Here is a 22,603-nt window from a genome sequence, read left to right as displayed (position 1 = left end):
GCAGGGGTATCAGCATTGCACCTTCACTGCATATCAACATAGGACATTTGTTCAGTGGGGTACCCTGTATCTAAAGGAAGTGACACTATGGGGTTTATTTTTTGTTTCAATCTTTTTATTGGTTTTCATAGAAAGGATAACAAACAAGCATTGCATGTTCAGTACACAGTTAACAAAGTGCATAGTTATACCATGGTAGAGATTTGTGCGTGAAGAAGAACATGTATTATTCTTTTTTTTTTTGTATTATTCTTATCAGAGATCTAAGTTGTAAGCCCACATCTATTCTCTCACACTGGCCAGAGGGGCCTACTTAGGCATGTCTTCCCTTTAGGGGTCTGGTGGCTCTGATGTAAGCAATGCTTCGCTCTTTCACATGGCCATAGCTAGTTTCCTTTCATTTGTATTGTGTTTGTTAAAGAACAGGGGCATATCTATAGTACAGTGAATGTAATTTGTATGAGACAGTTTTTATGGTTAGTCAACCGTATTGATACACTTATCATAAGGGGGGTTGTTCCGCTGTCCATATTGACCAATGTTGATCAAATTTGATGCAAGTTGAAGCATTTATTGTCAGTAAGTGCTCATATTGGTGGTTCAGTCGGACCCAGTGCACTACTTCCGAGATATTCGGGGATTCTTGGGATTTCCATTTTTAAGCAGTACGCCACGCGCTGCTAGAAGAATATGTGGTACTACAGGCCTCATGTGGTGTGGGTGTAAATCTATTTCTAGATTGAGAATAGCTAGGCTAGGGCTTGGAGGTAGCAACATGCCAGTGATGAATGATAGCATATGGAAGATTTGTCTCCAGAAGCTAGTTAGGCTAGGGCATTTCCACAATATATACATTAGGTTACCCGTGTTTCCACACTTGCCCCAGCATTCAGGGGAAAAGGTAGGGAAAAATGTAGCTAATTTCCAGGGGGTGTAAAACCACCTGTGAGTAATCTTGAACGTCATCTCCCAATGGTTGATGCAGTGTGAGAAACGGTGTATTGACCTGAAGGCTAACTGCCATTGTTTCAGGGAGTAGGATGCGCCAAGGTCGTTTTCCCACCTTTGCATGGTATGGGATTTGAGGGGCCAGTTTTGTCCTGTGAAGGTTATAAAAGAGGGAGATACCTTTGGTCTTAGACTTCTGGGTCGAGTAGAATTCCCAAGCTCCAGGGTGGATGCTTAGGTGTTTGGAAACGAAGTGTTGAATGTGTATGTAAGTGAATTGTGTAGATGTAGGGAGAATAATTTCCTCTCCTAGGCTGGTCCATGGTTTGATGCCAAATTCGTTCATTAGTTGTTGTACCGTATTTAGACCACAAGAGTGAAGCGGGAGTGTGTGGAGTATTTGTAACATGGAATCTAAAACTTGGAGGGGGAGTGTGAGAAGGTTGGACTAAGGGGTATTTGGAGGATTGTTGGAGCAATGTCCTCCATGCAAGGAGTGAGACTTTGATGGGAGGTGATAGGGTGAGTACATCCAAGGGTTTCCATATGTCACTAATAAGTAACGAGTGAAGGTCCCAAGTGGGTGAGAGATAGGTTTTAATATCTAGCCAGAGTGGGTCATCCTTATTCCCAGACCAGTGTTTGAGTTGTTCCATAAGTGTCGCTCAGAAGAAGTTATGTATGTCTACTAATGCTATTCCTCCTGTAGATTTATGTTTGATTAGAGTTTGGTGTATGCATCTGGCTTTCTTGTTTTCCCAAATGAAGCTCTTTAGTAGTTATTTTAAGTTTTTAAGATAAGATGGCGGGATATAGATCGGTAACACTCTAAAGAGATAGAGTATCTGGGTAAGAATTACCATTTTAAAGGCTGCTAGTCTGCCAGACCAAGAAAGCTCATGCAGAGACATGTGTGTGAGTTTTTTTTTTGTAAATAAGTGGCGCGTGGTTGGAGTGGGCTACGGAGGTTGAGGATTCTGTTAGAGTGATACCTAAGCAAGTGGCGCGTGGTTGGAGTGGGCTACGGAGGTTGAGGATTCTGTTATAGTGATACCTAAGCAAGGTATGCCTCTTGAGCTTCATATAAATGGTACCTGGGTGTGTAGAATTTGGCTTTCTGAAAGAGGGATTCCTAGCTTTAGAATTAGGGTTTTGTTATGGTTTACCTTATAATAGGATATTTTGCTAAGGTGTTCCAGAATTTGGTGTGCTTGAGGGAGTGAGGTCAAGGGATTTGTCAGGAAATGTATGACATCGTCTGCAAATACGTTTATTGTGTGCGGTCGGTCTTTAAACCGGAACCGTGAGATGTAGGGATGTGTGCGAATCTTTTCCGCTAGTGGCTCTATGACTAAGTTGAAGATAGTGGGAAAGAGAGGTCATCCTTGGCGTGTGCCGTTCGTGATCTGGAATGGTTTGGAAGATTTGGGCTGAGGGGCATGAGGATAAGGCTAGTATAGCAGATAGGATCGGACCCTTAAAACGAAAACTATTCAACAACTATGGGGTTTATTTACTAAACCTAAAGAGGGCAAATTAGTCACACTTCTGCAGAGAAACCAATAAGTTTCCAGGTTTTATTGCCAAAGCTTAATTAAACAAGCTGAGGTTAGAAACTGATTGGTTTCTCTGTAGAAGTATGACTGACTTCGCCCTCTTTAGCTTTAGTAGGTAAATCCCTATGTGCTCTGTTGGACCCCTCCTGTAGAATCTAGCAGTGGAAAGACCTTGGCGGCCCCTGTGATGATGTCACTAATTTAGAGGCAAGTAAAATGCAAAGTTTGGCCAAATAGGAGTTTACATTTGATTACTGTAGCTATCCTAACTCATAATCCATTATAAATGACCCCTGGTGGTATCTTCTTTATTTGTGAAGCCCTCAATTCAATACCTATGTTTTTAAAGCCTTCCTAAGAACAATGAAGTAGTATTACATAAGAAACATAACTAATGACACTTAGCCTTCAATAAAATAACACACCAGTCTAAATTAACATCCTAACCCGCATGTGCAACTAGTTCTCTTAAAGGGAATTTTTCTTATTTTTTCAAGTGTTTTGTGCTAAGATTGAACACTTTAAACATATAGTTGCACATTTGTTTTTTAACACTGTTTTCTTTCGTTAATCTGCAGATACTGTAAAAAACACATTCAAAGACAAAGAGCTTTTTAAAGTAGTAAATAAAAGCTCTATACCACATTTGACACTTATGAAGATGGAAAGTGCACCGGATTTACAAGAGCAGGTGAGTCCTTTAAAGGGGGATTCTAGATTTTTTTTTCACTATCACCTTATCACCTTTGCCACCTTCAACTGCCTTTCTCCTGTCTACCAACCTTAGATGTTCTAAAACTACACCAGCAACTCCAAGGCATGATATTGATGGATTTCCCGGTAGTGCAAGGTCATGTCATTGCTGCATTAATACTTTTGATGCTGAAAAGGAAGAGCGGGTTTAGAATGGTCATGGCAGCTAGGCTAAAGCCACCTGCCCAACAGTTAATGGTCATTTAGGGGTAATAATAGCATGAAATCCCTGTCATAGCTGGCATTTTTATCATTTACCTTTCAGTAGGATATTAGAAGAATATACCAATAAAGTAGAAAAATAAGCCATTTAATCTGCCTTTATTTTAATCTTGCAGTGGAAAAGTATACTTAACATTGTTTACTGGAGGTAAGAAATATGCTAAATAAAATTACTTTCTTTTCTATATTGAAAATATTATCCACTACGAAAGGGCATTTGCTCAGAGCTTTTCTTTGCCTATAGACAGAAAGTAAATTGAAACATGCTACCAAATAGTGCTGGCTGAAGTTGTTGGTATGTGAGTCTAATAGAATCTGGAACAGAGGAAGGGATTACTCTCATGTATTCTTATTCTGTGTTTGATTTTCTCCTAAAAGCATACAGTATCCAAAACCAAAACCTTCTTTTTTATTTTGGATTGCATAGGGAGGGGTTAGAACATGTTTATTTTTCTTTTTTTCCATATGTTTCCTATTAGGTAGATTTCCCTTTCCGTTGGGAGAGTTCCTTCTTCGGTCAGGTCCACCTGTCAGTTTTTCAGGCGGACCCGGTTGAAACCTCTATTCTTCTTTATGGAGTGGTGGATGTCAGCGGACATGTGTCCGATGACATCTGCCGGCATCCGATCTGGTCTGCTAACAACAGACAGATCCATTCCCCATCTGTCTGGCGGATCGGATCAGATGACAGTCATATGAAAACGGGCAGCCGGTCTGTTTCCATCCAACCACCCCATAGAGAATAGCAGGCTGGGTCTACTCTGCATCAGCGGAGTGGACACAGACCTGTCTTCCACCTGCTTAGCGGGGATCAGCGGAGAGATCCCCTGCTGAGGGGGGAAAACCGCTGCCAACGTCCGCCCTGTGTGAAAAGGGCCTTAGGCAGGTGTCACTGAATAGGTGTCCCCTTTTTAAGATTTCCGCTCTAATATTGGTAATCAGGACAAGGGAGTGAATCTCCCCAATGGGGTTACACACATCAGTTAAAACCTGACAATTGTTCTAATCCCTCACTGCTCTATATAAATCTAAAAATGTTTTTCCATTTAGTTATACCTTAACCACTTCTGGACCGGAAGGTTTTACCCCCTAATGACCAGGCCATGTCTTTGCAATACGGTACAGCGTTATTTTAACTGACAATTGCGTGGTCGTACAAAGCTGTACCCAAATAAAATTTATGTTGTTTTTTTCCCCACAAATAGAGTTTTATTTTGGGGTTATTTGATCACCTCTGCAATTTTTATTGTTTGCACTATAAACAAAGAAATAGCGACAGTTATGGAAAAAAAAAAAAAAACTGTATTTTTTACTTTCTGCTATAAAACATTCCCAATAAAAAAATAAAAAAATGTTTTCGATCATTTTGGGCCAATATGTATTCTGCTATATATTTTTGGTAAAAAAAAAATCCCAATAAGTGTATTGCGTCTACAAACTAGGGGAAAGATTTATGTCATGTTTGTTTATTTTATTTTTTTACTAGTATAGGCGGCGATCAGTGATTTGTAGTGGAACTGCGACATTGCGGTGGACAGATCGGACACCTAACTATTATTTTTTAAACTTTCGGGGGAACCAGGGCATTGCTACAGTAATCAGTGCTAAAAATGTGCACTGTTACTGTACTAATGACACTGGCAGGGAAGGGGTTACCACCAGGGGCGATCAAAGGGTTAAATGTGTCCCTAGGGGGTGCTTTCTAACTGTGTGGGGGATGGACTTGCTGAATGAACACAGAGACCTGTGTTCCGAACTAAGAGAAACACAGAAGCCCTGTATTCATTACTGACAGAACAGCGGTCTGCCGTGTTTACAAAGACAGACCGCCATTCTGTCTCCACGTGGAGCGATCGCTGGACCCGCAGATTGGCTCCCCCTGTAGCCAATCGGTACGCACGTGCCCCCGCTAGCGGTCCCACGAAACGACATACAGTTACATCGTTTTGCGGGACAGAGCCGACCTGCCACAGTATATGTACTGCTGGCGGTCGGCAAGTGGTTAAAGAATAAGTTCACTTTTTAGAAATAAATAAATAAATGCACAGTTTTTTGCAGGTACAAAAATGTGCATTTATTATTTATTTATTTATTTTGGAGCCTATAAAGCATTGCACCAGCGATCAGCAGATTGCTGGTGCCACGCAGGTCTCCTGCAGACCTGTCAGTGTTTCTGTGTGCCCGTATATACTGTACTGGCAGGCAAATACACTGACAGGAAGAATCAACAAACTACTAGCCGACAGCTGACATTCACACACAGAGCTGGCTGTGCTGATTTAAAAAAGTGACAGCTAGTACGGGGGGGGGGGGGGGGGGGCTGAGCAGCATTGGGAACATGTTACGTGTTCCACCCCTAAAACCTAAAAATTGAAAGAATTGTTGGTTACAGTGAACCTATTCTGAACTGGTGAAGATTGAGAAAGGAGCTAGACATAGTAGATACATTTTTTTTCTTCTGATGATACAGTACAGGACACAGGCTTCTTTTAATCATTATGACTGGGTTATATGCATCTACCTTTAGGTGACTGGACATTGGCAAATAGAAAGGCTGCAAGGACCTCCCTATATATAACCCCTCCCACTCCCAGCTAGCTTACATTTTTATTTGCTCGTGCCATTGGTGATTGATCTCATCTACCGAGAAGCTAACCTTCTTACCTGGAGATTGTTTTTCTCCTACTCTTGATGATTTCTTCCAAAATTATTCCTACCAAAATTATTCTTCAGCTGCATCATAGCCACTGCAAGTTTCTAAGCAGCTTTCAGACCAGTAGGCTCCTCGGCAGAGCCTTGGAGGACCCTACCCAGATCATTCCTGGTGGAAGATAGGGGGCTGCACTGTAATGTTTCCTTGCACTGGATCGTGCTGTGGCTGCTCCCCGTGAGACATAGTGCAGCATGTGAAGTGAGCCACAGGGTGCTTTTCAGGTTCAGAGCCATGGTCTGCCTGGTACAGATCCCAATTTTTGATGACCCCTGCAAGTAAAAGCCCACCATGGAGGGCGAAACTAGGATGGGGTTAAATCCCTTTGATTACTTCTACTGAACATAATAAATATAGGGTGGAAGTCCCTTAAACATTCACCCAGGGCACCCATTTGATTTTACTTTTGAGGTGTGCAAAAACCGCTGTCAACCCTAAAGCTGGATACACACTATACAACTTTTGTTGTTAGATTTCCTTTAGATTTACCTTCAACTATGTAGTGCAAGGGTCGGCCTGATTGCATACAAATTGAAAGCATTTAAATTTGACCTCATATTATATGGTTTTGGTAAATCTAAAGGAAAAAATCTAAAGACAATTGTATAGTGTGTATGGCCCATTACATTCTAGGATGCCCAGAGTTAATGGCTTTAAAGCCAGTTTTAGGTATTTTGCTAGATGACTTCTGTAGGTGGCACTGTTGTGCCATTCACCCTTTCCACTATGGCTTTGTACTGCACCAGAACATGTGCTGCCTTGTTTTGAAGGAGTTTACTGCAAATGTGCACCCTGTCCCTTCCAGTTTGGATTCAGGACACCGGCCAAGCAACATCTCCTGTGAGCACATTAACCACTTTACTACCGGAGGATTTTGCTGTCTTACGTCCAGGCCACATTTTGCGATTCTGCACTGTGCGAATTTAACTGACAATTGCGCGGTCATGCAATGCCGTACCCAAAAGAAATTTACGTCCTTTTTTTCCCACAACAAGGGCTTTCTTTTGGTGGTATTTGATCACCTGTGCGATTTTTACTTTTTGCGCTATAAACAAAAAAAGAGCGACAATTTTGAAAAAATAACAATATTTTTCACATTTTTTTATATGAAATCCCCCCCCAAAAAATGTAAAAATCTAATTTTTTTATCATTTTAGGCCAATTTGTTTCCTGCTACATATTTTTGGTAAAAAAAAATCGCAATAAGCGTATTTTGATTGGTTTGCATTTACTAACTAAGGGAAAGATTTCTGTCGTTTTTGGTGTTTTTTTGTAATGGCGGCGATCTGCGATTTTTTTTTTTTTTTTTTTGCAGGACTGCGACATTGCGGCGGACAGATCGGACCCTTGACTGTCATTTTTTACACTTTTGGGGTTACCAGTGACATTACTACAGTAATCAGTGCTATAAATATGCACTGTTACTGTAAAAATGACACTGGCAGGGAAGGGGTTAATTTTATTGGAGAGGGAGGGGTTAATGTATGCCTGGTGCTTACTGACGTGTGTGGGGGGAGGTGACTGAGTGACACAAGGACCAGATCGCAGGTTCAGCTGTGCTGAACCCTGCAATCTGACCCTGCCTGTCACTTAGGAGATCCGCCCGCTTTGTTTACACAAGCGGGCGGATCTCCAGACTCAATTCCCTGACAATCGGGGAAGAGCAGCGGCGATCGCCGCTGCTCCTCCCCTGGCCCGACTCCCGCTGTGACTGAATACAGCGCGCCGCCGAGAAGGGGGAGTGTCTGCCGACGTAGGTCTACGTCGTCAGACCTACAAGAGCCACTTTGCCACAGTAGAGCTCTAGTGAGCAGACGGCAAGTGGTTAATAGCGATTAACTTTTGCTGATCCTGGTTTACAGCAGCCTACAGGTGCTTGCACTGAGGTATCCTCCCTGCACCACTGCTTCAGAGGTCATGAGAACCCCAGCAGGGACATTTTGTTCACGTTCATGGCTTATCAGAGCCAAAAGTTAATGGATCAGATGAGCTGAAAAGCACAGCCTTTACATCGGACAGGGCTCTGTTACCCTCTCCTCTAATGGTTACCCCCATTCTGACTCTCTGCCTTCCACTGGTCATTCCTCTGGCCCATTGGAACACTACTCTCATCCTCTCCATCTAGAGAGGAATTTTCTGTCACAGTGTCAAAGTTCATGGCCAGAATTTCTGCCCTGCAGGGATCATTGCTGAGCCTCTTCTACCTCCCCTATGAATTCAGTCTTTCACTTTGCCCTTGAGCCAGATGCAGTACAAGTGGAGGAGCAATCTGCTGGAGAAGAATCCTCTCCTTCTGAGGAATCTAAGCAGGATGGCATGCCTGCTGCAAACATTTTTCCAAAACTCAGGGAGACTATTTCTACTCTGGTTGAAAGTGTATGCTCTTGTTTAGCATTGGAGCAGCCTAATGCCCCATACACACGTGTCGATAGTTGGGCATGAATTTTCGGCAAACGTCCGATCGGCCGATTTTCGGCTTGTTAGTATGATGCTTTCGACAACCGACTCCGCCTTTTCGGCTGAATAAAATCTGGTGTGCAGGCTATAAAATTTTTGTTGGAAAAAAGGTTAAGTGGAAAGCAAAGTGTCTTTCCCCCTGAAAGCGATCAACTATGGGTACCAGTGAGGCAAGAGATATACAAACAATTCAAAAAAGCATGTTTTTATTAGGCACGTATGCCTTGAAAAAAAGGCAAGACTACACAAAGGACAGGGTGTGGCACCACAATATGTTAAAACCAATTAATTCGTTTTAACATATTGTGGTGCCACACCCTGTCCTTTGTGTAGTCTTGCCTTTTTTTCAAGGCATACGTGCCTAATAAAAACATGCTTTTTTGAATTGTTTGTATATCTCTTGCCTACCCATAGTTGATCGCTTTCAGGGGGAAAGACACTTTGCTTTCCACTTAACCTTTTTTCCATATATGCCCTGATCAACGGTTACCTGTCTAGGCGTTGTTTAATCATCTTCATTTTGATATATCATCATTTTTTGATTATGATCAGAGGCCAATATGGGAACATATCTTAATTTTTTTCAGTATAAAATTTTTGTTGGCTGTCAACAAAACGGCCGATTTTCCGTCAGTCAGTACAGATTTCGGCAGACAAAAATCTGATGAGCAAGACTGGGCATCCCCAGAGAAGAAAAACACACGGAAAGTAAACCAGCACATGACATCACTTCTGAAGTTGATTTTTTTTGGCCGAGAAAATTCGTGTGCAGTCTAGGCACATTCCAACCAACAAAACACAACTCTGGACAAAAGACGGCCTATCGGTCGGCCGATAATCGTTGCGTGTGTACGAGGCATAAGTTTTCTCACCCTAAGGTGTCTAGGTCCCTAAAGTTCCACACACCAGCTAAGACCTTTCCGATTCACATGCTGGTTGAACCTGTCTTATAGGGAGACTGGCCTCACCTAGAAAAAATGTTTCACCTCCAAATGTTTCGCTCACCAATATCCCAATGAGGAAGGTTTCTTTTGGAAATAGGCAATTCTTGTGGTAGACCTGGCCTTTTATTACCTTATCAATCTCCTCATAGCCCCCATGAAGGATAAGCCTGTGTTCCAAGATCCAGTAGATAAAATTTGCATTGGCAAGCCCTGACCTGCAACCTGCTGTTGTGTGCATGGCAAGTGTATAAACATCTGACACAAGAAAAAAAGACTTCAGTAGCAAAAGTATCTCACTCTTTAAATTTTCCTGTTGGAAAGTTTCACCCTTCAATATTGTTCTGTAAAAAATTTATTTTTTTGCATCTGTACCTGAAAGGAAATAGCTGATTATTTTCATATTATATATATATTATACAGTATCTCACAAAAGTGAGTACACCCCTCACATTTTTGTAAATATTTTACTATATCTTTTCATGTGACATTACTGAAGAAATTACACTTTACTACAGTGTAAAGTAGTGAGTGTACAGCTTGCATAACAGTGTAAATTTGCTGTCCCCTCAAAATAACTCAACGCACAGCCATTAATGTCTAAACCACTGGCAAAAAAAGTTAGTACCCCCCTAATTGAAAATGTCCAAATTTTGGCCAATCAGCCATTTTCCCTCCCCGTTGTCATGTAACTCATTAGTGTTACAAGGTCCCAGGTGTGAATGGAGAGCAGGTGTGTTAAATTTGGTGTTATTGCTCTCACTCAATGAGGATCTCAAAAAAAGAATGGTTGCTCGCCATGGTCGACCTAAGAAATTGAGTGCACATGCTCAGCGTTATATCCAGAGGTTGTCTTTAGGAAATAAACACATGGGTGCTGCCAGCATTGCTGCAGAAGTTGAAAGGGTGGGAGGTCAGCCTGTCAGTGCTCAGACCATACGCTGCACACTGCATCAAATTGGTCTGCATGGCTGTCATCCCAGAAGGAAGCCTCTTCTAAAGATGATGCACAAAAAATGTTGCAAACAGTTTGCTGAAGACAAGCAGACTAAGGACATGGATTATTGGAACCATGTTCTGTGGTCAGATGAGACCAAGATAAACTTATTTGCTTCAGATGGTGTCAAGCATGTGTGGTGGCAACCAAGTGAGGAGTACAAAGACAAGTGTGTCTTGCCTACAGTCAAGCATGGTGGGGGGAGTGTCATGGTCTGGGGCTGCATGAGTGCTGCCGGCACTGGGGAGCTACAGTTCATTGAGGGAACCATAAATACCAACATGTACTGTGACATACTGAAGCAGAGCATGATCCCCTCCCTTCAGAGACTAGGCTGCAGGGCAGTATTCCAACATAATAACCCCAGCACACACCTCCAAGACCACCACTGCCTTGCTAAAGAAGCTAAGGTTAAAGGTGATGGACTGGCCAAGCAAGTCTCCAGACCTAAACCCTATTGAACATCTGTGGGGCATCCTCAAACGGAAGGTGGAGGAGTGCAAGGTCTCTAACATCCACCAGCTCCGTGATGTCGTCATGGAGGAGTGGAAGAGGACTCCAGTGGCAACCTGTGAAGCTCCGGTGAACTCCATGGCCAAGAGGGTTAAGGCAGTGCTGAAAAATAATAGTGGCCACACAAAATATTGACACTTTGGGCCCAATCTGGACATTTTCACTTAGGGGTGTACTCACTTTTGCCAGCAGTTTAGACATTAATGGCTGTGAGTTATTTTGAGGGGACAGCACATTTACACTGTTATACAAGCTGTACATTCACTACTTTACATTGTAGCAAAGTGTCATTTCTTCAGTGTTGTGACATGAAAAGATATAATAAAATATTTACAAAAATGTGAGGGGTGTACTCACTTTTGTGAGATACTGTATATATATATATATATATATATATATATATATAATTTACATAAAGTTGCCTGTTCCAAATAAACCCCCTTTTGGTATTATAAAATAGAATAATGTATTATTACTTTAACATATATATCTGCTGAAAAGGGGCAAAATGCAGAGGATGCATTTCATGATAGCAGATCAGGTGGATCGCACTCCACATTGTGTGTAAAATATAATAGGTGTAAATTTAACTGCTCTCTATATATTCTTACATGTTCATTTTGTGTGTTATTCCTTTTTTGAGGTCCCAACCCTAACTCTTTTTACCTATCCATTAGGTCCCTTTCACATTAGCACCATTAGGTTCAATCATCAGGAGATCCCCTGCTGTATCAGAGCAGAACAAGACAGATATCACTTTTGTGACATTTGTGGCTGTTCAGTTTTTTTTTTTCCTGCATTTACAAACCAGAGGTTTCCAAACCCATATTGGATCTATGGGCTACCTCTGGCCCATCACATTTAGATTCAGAAAAATTCACCTTAATGAATGGCTTACACATTGTGATAAATAAAACAGGAATCAAACAAAAGGCAAACATTAGCCCTGCAAAGAATTATTATTTTAAAAATAATTGCTTTGCAAATGTCTCAGTGTCACAAGCAATACCCGTAATGTTTGCAATATGTGTGAAATCTCTTTTTATTTGTTGCCTTTTACAATCTTAACTTTTATATTTGACCAAAAAAATTGGTAATATATTGCATTTGTATGTACTAAAATTAACTAGTGTATTTTTTACTGAAAATGTGTATTATATAAACCATTGCACTAATGTCATGTGGTATACATTTTATTCTTAAGGGTCTCCGCTTTTAGAAAATATATAAGGTTTGCAGTTTTAACTTATCCTGAGGCCAAAAATATCCATTTTAAAGTGGTTGTTATTCTAAAAAAAAAAAATGGATCCCGTTCCCTTAAAGCATGATATACAGCACATTGCTTGTGCTGTGTTATTTTGCTCTTTGTATCACCTAAAATACCTGGCTGATCCTGCCTGGCTCTGCTCTGCCCCTGGAAACTGACCGTGGTTTATCGTGGCTGCTGAGCCCTGACACCGTGGTCAGTTTATGTGCCTTCGTCATCTGCTGTCTCTTCTCTCCCCACCCCACCCCCTCCCTGCCTGTCAGCTGTGTCATTGCCGATCGCTCCCCTTCTGCTGCAAAAATTATTGTTTTCTTCCTATAATGCCCTGTGTTTTAAAACAGTATGTATCCCGAATAATTTATTTAATAATAAAAATGCCGCTTCATACCTAATTTCAAAGCGCCACTCTGCGCTCACGTGATGTCCCACAGCTCTCCTCCCTTCCTCACGGGTGACGTCAGTTGGGTATTCTCAGCCCCACCCACTGTAGCTGTCGGATCGAGAAAGACAGCGGCTTGCGGCCACGTGAGTGCCAATCAGAGCTGTGAAATTAGGTATGAAGCAGCATTTTTTTTTTTTTAAATAAAATGCACTCGGGCACATACTATAATTTAACACTGGGCATTATAGGAAGAAAACAATCATTTTTGCAGCAGGAGGGAGAGATCAGCAATGGGATTATAGGAAGAAGAAAAGTGGCTTTACAACCACTTTAATTTGTTCAAAAACACAAAAACAGCTTTGGTAGCAAAAGGGTTATATGTGGCAAGGAAACAAGGATGAGACAAGAAGAAGAGGTGTAAACCAAGGAAGAGACTTAAAGCGGTAGTAAACTCTGTGAAAAAAAAAAAAAAACTCCAGTCCCCTGCAAAGCAATAGAAAAATGTGCTAATTTGCATCGCATACTAGCACATTATGAAAAACTTACCTTACATTGAAGCCCTCCGTCAGCACATTATCACCACTGACAAGGCTTCCATCTTCACCCGGTCATCCTTCCAGATTTGTGGGCTCCTATGAAAAACGTACCTTACAGCAAAGCCCTCCGTCAGCACATTATCACCGCTGACAAGACTTCCATCTTCACCCGGTCATCCTTCCAGATTTGTGGGCTCCGGCCATTTGAATGGCCAAGCCCTGATGACATCACTCCCGCGCATGCACACTCAGTATGCCGTCCCTTGACAACAAAGTGCTCATGCGCCAGAGATGTCACCGGCAGTAGAAGTAGAGAATATCGGTGCACATTTAGGAGAAATTCCTTATACCTACAGTTAAGCTTTATTATAAGCTTACTTGTAGGTACAAGTCTCTAAGCGATCTTTTCTACCCTTTTAAACAGAGAGAAAATGTTTACCACTTGCAGCTGAAAAGGTGTTGAAGTAGAAGTTAAATTACAATGCACTTATTGTAAGAACAAGGTTTGGTGTACGGCTGTACCCAAATGATAAACAAGATTCCCATATTCTCAAAAAGCATGTAATACTACTACATAGGTCTCAATGGGTCAGGGCTATTTTGGTGGCAAAAAGGGGACCTACTCAATATTAGGTGGGTGCTCAGAATGATATGTCTGATCGGTGTATATATTTAAACACTTTAAAGATACATGGAGTGATGTTAATTCTTCTCTTTTCAGGGAGTAATCATTTACCCTAATTTGTACAGAACCTTCAAGAAACATTATTTTGGAGACGAAACAGTGTCCAGAATTGATCTTTGCTCAATGGATAAGGAAAGACAGCCTGATGGATACTATCACACTGAGGCTTCCATCTTGATTGGTATATTCTATATTTCATACTATGCTGCTAGGTATCTATAAAGGGAGAATAGTGAGTTGATTGTATTAAAATCGTTGGTAAAATGCAACTAGTATTTTCTGTAAAAGAGACATTGTTGAGCCCTTTTTTCTGAAAAACTAGTTGGAGCTGTTTGGCTGATCAAAATTCTTCAGTATTGTCAGGGTTTTTCTGAAATAAAATTATGAATGAAATGAATATTAATGAAATATGCAGACTGACTTCACATGAACCCAAAACAACAGGTCTTTACAAGTCTGAAAACTAAAGGTCCTTGAAGGGTTGATTTCCAAAGACATATAGAAAGGCCCAATTGCAACCAAAGACACTCAAAGCTGATGAACAATGGGAAGATTGGATATTCAAACAGACACCAACCAGTTTATAACTGAGAAAGACAGAATGTATTTATTTAGCTGGGAAGAACCAATACACATTTCCTGTTCTGCTGTTCTTATTGTTCCTCAGTCATAAAATGGCTAACAAACTGAGTTGGTATACAAAGAAAAAAACTTTTTGTGAATTTCTCCACAGAAGAAAAAACCTGGAGAGCAGTCACTTTGGGTGGAATTAATTTTATTTCACGATTTCAACTAAGAACAATTTCTGAATTTAAAAAATTGTTTAGATTTCAGGGACACAATTGGAAAAAAATATATATAAATTAATATAAGGTGTTCAAACACTTTTCCATTTCTTTATATACAGAGCATCATTCCATATAAAGGACCCAATTTTGACAAGAATTATGGTACTGTGTGTATACAGTAAATTGTAATACCTAAAATACAAAATAATTATGTCTTATTATTACTATAATATTATTAATATACTAGTACTATATAATATTACTACCTCAAAATTGGTCTCTAGATACACCATGCATCTTTAGCAAATGTCCCTTGATTAAAATTAAGATATATTAAAAATGAACATCGCAGATGATATTATCCAACAGGGATAATTCCATTCCTACTATTATGCTGCTATTATATCTAAAATAACCTATAGGTAAAAATATAGTGTCCCAGATAGGGTTCATCTGAGGAAATCTAATTTTCAGAGACTTCAAAGAGGAATTTATGGTCTTTAAGCGCCATCTGGTGGACAGGTATAGTCAACATCTAAGTAAACATTAGGCTAATCAATAATAATACCTTTCAATCAGATGGGTGTAAAGCAGACATACACATACATGTGTCAGACACACATGCTCTCTAGATCTAAACATCCTCTCAATCAATCAATCTCTTGGAAGCCTTTTGCACATTCTCTACAGGTCATCACATAAGCAGCCTTATGAATCCCCAGGTGTGGTCCCATATTCCACCACAAATATCTTTGCTGGTAAGGTATAATTTAATAACCACTCCTGAAAATGTTTTATCTCACTTCTAAATTGTTCTAAATATGTATTTCATTGTTTTATATGAAAGACTGGTGGCATTAAATCCTATTCACTAGTGTCCTCTCCACTAAAAAAAATCAAGCAATTCAGTTGAGCTTTAACTAGTAACAAAGCTTGATTCTTGCATTCTGCTGCAGGGAATTTGAGGGGAGGGACTGATTAGGGTGTACCTTGTTGTCTACCAGTGTAGTCCAAATTGTATTCTCAGACAGTGGCGATGATGCGTGCTGAATGAAAAATAAATCTAATTTCTCCTAAGTTCCTAGGCCTAAAGCTATAGTTGTACTGATTACCGTTGATGCAACATTAAATATTTATGTATGGCGATAAATCAGACATTCTGTATATATGTTATTATTAGTGACTTGACGGTGAATAAATTGGTATTTATTTTATTGTTAGGTAGTCCATGCTTTGATTGAAAACATTTATTGTGTTAAAAAAATCTCTTCATAGACTTAAAAACTCAGGAAATTAATCAAGTCAGTGTGGTTTCTATTTAACAATTTTTTTATGCTAATTTGCACCCCAGAAGGCTGAAACACTGTTGTATATTAAGTAATTCAATAATTGATATTGCTGTCTTGATTAATCGTTAAGGCTACGTTTCCACTAATGCGCCTACAAAGTCGCTCGATTTCAAGCGCGACTTTGTAGTGCGACTTGTTTGCGGCTACTTCTGGGGACTACCTTCTATGAGGGACAAGTCACACTGAAGTCGTCCAAAAGTAATGCAAAAACCTTTTCTGTCTTGAGTCGCAGCAGTTAGAACGGTCCTAATTGAAATTAATGGGTTTTGACTTGTTATGAGACTTGACACATGTCAAGTCGCACAACAAGTCGCACTAGTGGAAACGAGGCCTTAAACTTCTTGATAGTATGTTTTGGAAATCAGGTATTCACTTGCTACATGCATATTCCAGGTCATTTACTCAAAATGTCTACAGACAGCTAGAAAACTAGTATTTTTAGACAGAAGTCGGCATTGGTAGTCCCTGTAAATTACTCTTTGTGTAGGATTCCTTTAAGCCTAAACTAAGAAAATAAGCAGTGTTGGGGTTAACTAGTTACAAAGTAACTGATTACAGTAACTACATTACTTTTTTTGGTAACTAAGTAATGTAACTAGTTACAATACTAATATTGGTAACTACACTACTTTACTAGGCTGTAGGAACGCGCTTTCCTGCGTTACCCAAGCCGTGCGATACAATCGTTATTTCGAAGAATAGAGAGGGATGAAGTTTATGACTTTTTCTCGCACTTTATGTTTTATTCAGTTTTTTCAGGTTTTGTTCTCATGTTTCCCAAAGCCTGTGTTTATACAATAAACTCTATGCAGAAAGAGTGTCACGTATCTTCTACACGGTCAATTAAGAAAGAGGAAAGTAAAGTAATAAGTAGTGAAGTTACTTTTCAAATGCAGTAACTAGTAAAGTAATCTCGTTACAATTTACATTTTTTGAGTAACTACCCCAACACCGAAAATAAGACACACAGAATAATGCAGCTCGATATTGATTAATATAACTTTAAATGTATTTCTAAATGCAAGGTGGTGCCAATCTTTTATTTAACTTTATATCAGCCTCTTGCAGTCCAAGCAGAGTGACAAAGAGACAAGCTCATCCATATGCCACCTCTTGGGGTGGGTGTGGTGAGTATGTCTTAACTGCAACAGAGAAAAATCTGATCTTTTCTATTGGCAAGTAGAGGTTTGTAGTGTGTCAGAACTGTGCAAATCTCTGAACTGAATGGGCAAAAATGCAAATCTTACAGGCAGGGAAAACATCTCCCTTACCTGAATTTCATCTGTGTATTTAGCTGCTTGCTTGGAGTTCAGATTGAAATTGGTAATAAACCCCAAAAGCAAACATTTATTATATTGCAGCTTACCAATTCTTAGATGTGCTGGCTACATTCGTTTTCTTATTTAGACACTCTTTCATGGTGATCTGGCCAGTAAGTCTGTTATTTTTTAACAGAACAAGTGGTCCTGCAGATGTAGTAGTTAGAGGATTGAGACAAACCATTTACCACTGGCAGGGTTGCTTACAATGGTCTGCTTTTATTTATCCCAAAAGAAAAAAACTATTTGCTGTAACTGCTTAAAAGTGTTAGCTGGAGTTTGGCTTCAATTTGTTAGTGTATTTAAATCTGTTGGTACATCTAACACTCCCCGCCCTCCCAGATTGGCAATGCTGCTGTCCAGTGGTGTCTCTGTTTTTCCTTCATCCAGAGTGGAGGCACTCTAATAAAGAAGGCACTTTTATTGGCCAGGTCACCAGGTGAAAAAAGAGGGGAAAGGGCCAAAAAAAGAAACAAATGTGGTCAATTCATCTAATGATAAGTAAGCTGTATATTTCAGTTTTTGTTTTGGGTTTAATAACGCTTTAACAGGCGGTCAAAGTTCATTGTCTAAGGATCACATACCAGTACCACCGCTGTGATTTACAGTATATGAACTGTTCCTCCCTTATTTATTAAAAACTCTATCTCTAATATTATTTTTTTTTTCTTGTTATTCATATAGGTAGAACTATAATAAATTAAATTACATACAAATGGGAAAAAAAAATATCAACATTGTCTTAAGACACTGTAAATAACATTGCTAATCTTTGGTTTCACAGTGTCATGTACTGTATTTTCCTAGCTCTTGATGTTAGTGGAAAATTGTGTTTTAGAATACAATGTATTGTCCTAGCATCCCTAGTTAGTGGAAAATTGTGTTTTAGAATACAATGTATTGTCCTAGCATCCCAATGCAAAATAGTGACATCATTGAAGGTGCACTTCCTTTAATAGTTTAGTGAATATCACATATCACACCCTTTCCACCCCTTGGTTTCAATAAAATTAACTATTTTTAACTTATTTTATTTTTTCTTTGTTCCTGTTATAAAATGTTGCAAACAAATTATCGTTCTTCATAAATGTAGACCAAAATGTAATCTGCTACATTTCTTCGGTTAAAAATAACCCAAATCAGTGTATATTATTTAGTCTGTATGAATGTTATAGAGTATTAAAAATTGATCAATCCTGAAGTACTGAGGGCCTAACTCATTTCTTGAGGCCCTAAAATGCCAGAACAGTACAGACGCCCCTTAAATGACTATTTTTTGGAAAGTAGACAGTCTGAGGTATTTAGTAAGAGGCATGGGGCGTTTTTTGAAGTTGTCATTTTTTTGTCACAGTAAAAATTGTTTTCTTTTTCAAATTTTTTTTCTTAATACATACTGTCACCAGTGCAGTTCTCATCTTCATTTAACTGGAGTGGAGGTGATCGGGGATACTAACTAGTGACAGTATGTTAGAAAAAAAAAAAAACTATTTTTTTTATTTTCTTTTTTAAGAATTTTTTTTTTCAGACTTTTTTTTACATACTCCCTATAGAGTAGTTCAATGTCACCATAGTGACATTATACTACTCTGGGGGGTGAGGGGGGTAATCAGGGTTTTTTTTTTTTTTTATTGCGTATAAGAGAGACGATCACTGTTATAAGCAATCGTTTTAGCTGTCATGAATGGCTTTCATTCATTAAAGCTTGCTTACTATTGTGATCTGTGATTGGCTACAGCTAATTATATGGTACAGGATGCTGTAGCTGGCCATGTGATAGCTGTGGGCCAATCACAGCTTTACAATAGTAAGCAAAACAGTCATGAATGGAAGTCATTGTGACTGTTTTGTTTATATTGTAATCGTGTGATTGCTATGACCAATCATAGTGATCACATGATACCCGGCTACTCATAGTGGCCAGTTACTGAGTGCCGCATTCCACTGTGTCTACACACGTGCCAGTGCGCATAGGCACCATGATGTAGCAGTATGTTGCAGTGCCTGCAGCTGCTGCCTGCCAAGTGGTTAATGCTGATTTTATACTATATATGCTATATATGTATATATGTGTGTGTAAATAATGAATATATATATATATAAAAAATAAATATATATATGTATATATATATGTGTGTGTGTGTGTGTGTATGTATATATATATATATATATATATATATATATATATATATATATATATATATATATACACGTTGTACTATACTTTACAAAAATGTTTTTTCTACAGGCTTGATTTTTTTTTATCTTCTTTTTTTAGGTTGCTCATCTGATGCTCACACCTAAAGAATGCAGCCTTATGGGTCCTAATGAAGGCATTAACATGTTCCATGTTACACCCTAAGGCCTCGCGCACATTGGACATTATTACAGCTGATCCTAGGGGTGTCTGGCATGGGCTGTCTTTTTTTCCTGCCTCTAAATACCCCTGCATGTTAGCCTTTGGGGTTTATTTACTAAAGGCAAATCCACTGTGCACTATAAGTGCACTGCAAGTGTACTTGGAAGTGCAGTCTCTGAAAACCTGAAGGGGGCATGCAAGGAAAATAAAAAAACAGCATTTTTGCTTGTACATAATTGGATGATAGAAATCGGCAGAGCTTCCCCTCATTTCAGATCTTCCCCCCAGTTCTACAGCGATTGCACTTCCAAGTGCACTTGTAGTGCACAGTATATTTGCCTTTAGTAAAAAAAATGTGTCCATGCACACCTAGGCTTTTAGAGGAGTTTAGAGGTAGAGGCGTTTAGTGGAATGAAAAAAAAACCCAATGGCATTGCATCCAGAAGCAGCAGAGTTTTGGCAGAAAAAAATGCTTGACGTTTCTAAACGAGCGTAAATGTGGTTAAACGCGTGTTAACAATAGGCGCGTTTAGAGCTTGAGCGTTAATACATTTCAGTGGCCATAAAAAAATGATTATTCTCCCCAATTAAATTAATAAATGCCTAAGCGCTTGACGCCTGTAAATGCGTCTAAACACGCTATACACTTTTACATGTGTCAGATGTTCTTTCTGTCAAAAAGCTGCTGCCCGGAGGAAAGGTTTCTAGGAGAGTTTGCAAAACGCCCTGTGTGGCATTACCAACCAATCATTTTTCTTGCATGATTTTATGGTAAACATTTTTTATTTGGATGGACTATTGTCTTTATTCACCTTAACTACCATGTTACTATGTTACTTAAAGCGATATTAAAGGCTCATGTTTTATTTTTTAAAAATAATAAACATGTTATACATACCTTCTCTATGCAATGCTTTTGTCGCCCGCTGGCGCTACTGGCCCCTCCAAGCTGCATGCTATGAGGGCACTCATGCATGCTCACTCTATAAGACACACAGAACATGGCTCGGCCCCATCCTGCTCACTGGCTGTGATTGACAGCAGTGGCAGCTAATGGCTCCCACTGCTGTGTCTCAGCCAATGAGGAGGGAGAGACCCGGGAGAGCCACTGCTCTTGTGCACATCGCTAGATCGAGATCAGCTCAGGGAAGTATTTGGGGCAGATTCTGTACACAGAAAGTTTTTATACCTTCATGCACAGAGTACATGGAGGTAAAAAACATTTTGCCTTTACAACCACTTTAAGGCAGAGCATCTGGACTGCATACATTTTTCAGGTCTGTTTCTAGGAAAGCATTAAAGAGTATGTAAGCCCAACATTTCGTATTCCTGATATGTGCCTGTTGTACCATGTACTTGTAAGAAAAAGTATCCTGTTCTCTTTGTATTGCTTCTTTTGCGTGAAGTCCCTGGTGTTCCTGCCAGTCCCTCTCTTTTTCTACTAAAACCTGGCCACACTAAGCAGGAGAGCACACCATGGTTAGATTTCTAATTGTGCTGGGAACTCCTCCAATGATCAGATGTGTCCTGACACCCCCATCCCCCCCCCCGCACAGCTTTTCACTGGGAAGATTAGTGTGCTGCTGTTTCTTCTCCCTCAGGTCTTATCCAGCTGAGAAGAGAGGGAATGTGATCAAAAGGGAAAAAAGGTATTTATAATGTTTTTTATATTTATACAAAAATGTTTTGCCTTTCATTTCTATTTTAAACTGAATGGGTTGTTTTAAAAGGTGGGGAATTACAATCACTTTAAAGCTAATATATCAGCAAGTAACTAGATGGGGCCGCCCTCCATATTCTCTCAGTAAGAGGAAATTCTTACCACAAGCGATGGCACTGCGTTGGGTAGCTATTCCATCCCAGTCCCACAGCATGGATAAGGCAAAATGCCTTGTGTCCTATGTGCCCGGTTTACACCTCTGCGTTGCTGTGTTGTGTGGGCATCGTGCGCTGAAAAAAGTACTGCATGCAGTACATTTTTTTAATGCAGCGCAGTGTGGGCAATCCACTGCCTAGTACCATGTGGCCAACAATTGAACCTTATAAGATGCCTGTGTGACATCTCAATAAGACCCCTTTCTCACGGCTCCGTTCCGTCAACGGAGCCTTTCTGCTCAGCGGGGGATCGATCTGTGTGCGAAGAGGGAGGTGTCAGATCCCCGCTGTCCTGTATGGGGGAATCGAATGAGAACGGACCGCCTGTCTGTTCTCATCCAATCCGATAAGCCAGACGGATGGAAAATAGGGCTTCCATCCGTCTGGATTTGACATGCAGGATCAGATCGGATGTCAGCGGCCATGTCTCCGCTGACATCCGCTGCCCCATAGAGATGCATGGGACATCCGTTCAGATCCACCTGAAAAACTGTCAGGCGGATCTGAACGGTCCACATGTGTGAAAGGGGCCTAAGGTTATTTTTTTCTATTTTATTTTTTTTTTACAAAAGGCGATCCGCTGAGCTTATCACTGGGCTGATCTCAGTCTGATCACACTACTCACCAGCTGCTGTGCTGCAATGCAGTGGCTGGTGTGAACCAGCCCTAAAGGTTTTATTAATTCCGAGGTCCGAGATAGATAAGTTCAGGCTGGTTCGATCAGCCTGCAGCCCAGTAGCCAGCCAAAATAGGACTAAAAATCATGAAGCTCATGATGATGTATGGTAGTTTATGAGGGGTGATAGAAGATGTTGAATATCGTTGATGAGACTCTCCTGCTGACAACAGGAGTATAATATAATAAAAATCATTATTAATGCAAATATTTGGCTACATTCTGATTCCGAAAATTTTTTTTTTTTAAACTTAATTTACCATTCTGTTTGCT

General features: G+C 40.0%; 1 protein-coding gene across 1 annotated transcript in view; it reads left to right on the top strand.

Moving 5' to 3' along the window:
• Positions 1 to 19,761, top strand: part of LOC309551356 (A-kinase anchor protein 7-like) — a 45,550-nt gene extending 25,789 nt beyond the window's left edge. Inside the window, exons 5-7 of the mRNA XM_082251910.1 lie at positions 3,083 to 3,195; positions 14,004 to 14,148; positions 19,699 to 19,761. Coding sequence (XP_082108036.1) covers positions 3,083 to 3,195; positions 14,004 to 14,148; positions 19,699 to 19,724 — 284 coding nt within the window. The 3' untranslated portion in view covers positions 19,725 to 19,761. The remainder of the gene's footprint in view (positions 1 to 3,082; positions 3,196 to 14,003; positions 14,149 to 19,698) is intronic.
• Positions 19,762 to 22,603: the final 2,842 nt, after the last annotated feature.

The sequence above is a fragment of the Pelophylax lessonae genome (genome assembly GCF_965119305.1).
Source record: "Pelophylax lessonae genome assembly, chromosome: 3".
In the NCBI taxonomy this organism is placed as follows: Eukaryota; Metazoa; Chordata; class Amphibia; order Anura; family Ranidae; genus Pelophylax; species Pelophylax lessonae.
Note: the sequence above shows the minus strand (reverse complement) of the source record. Positions and strands in the feature narration are given on the sequence as shown.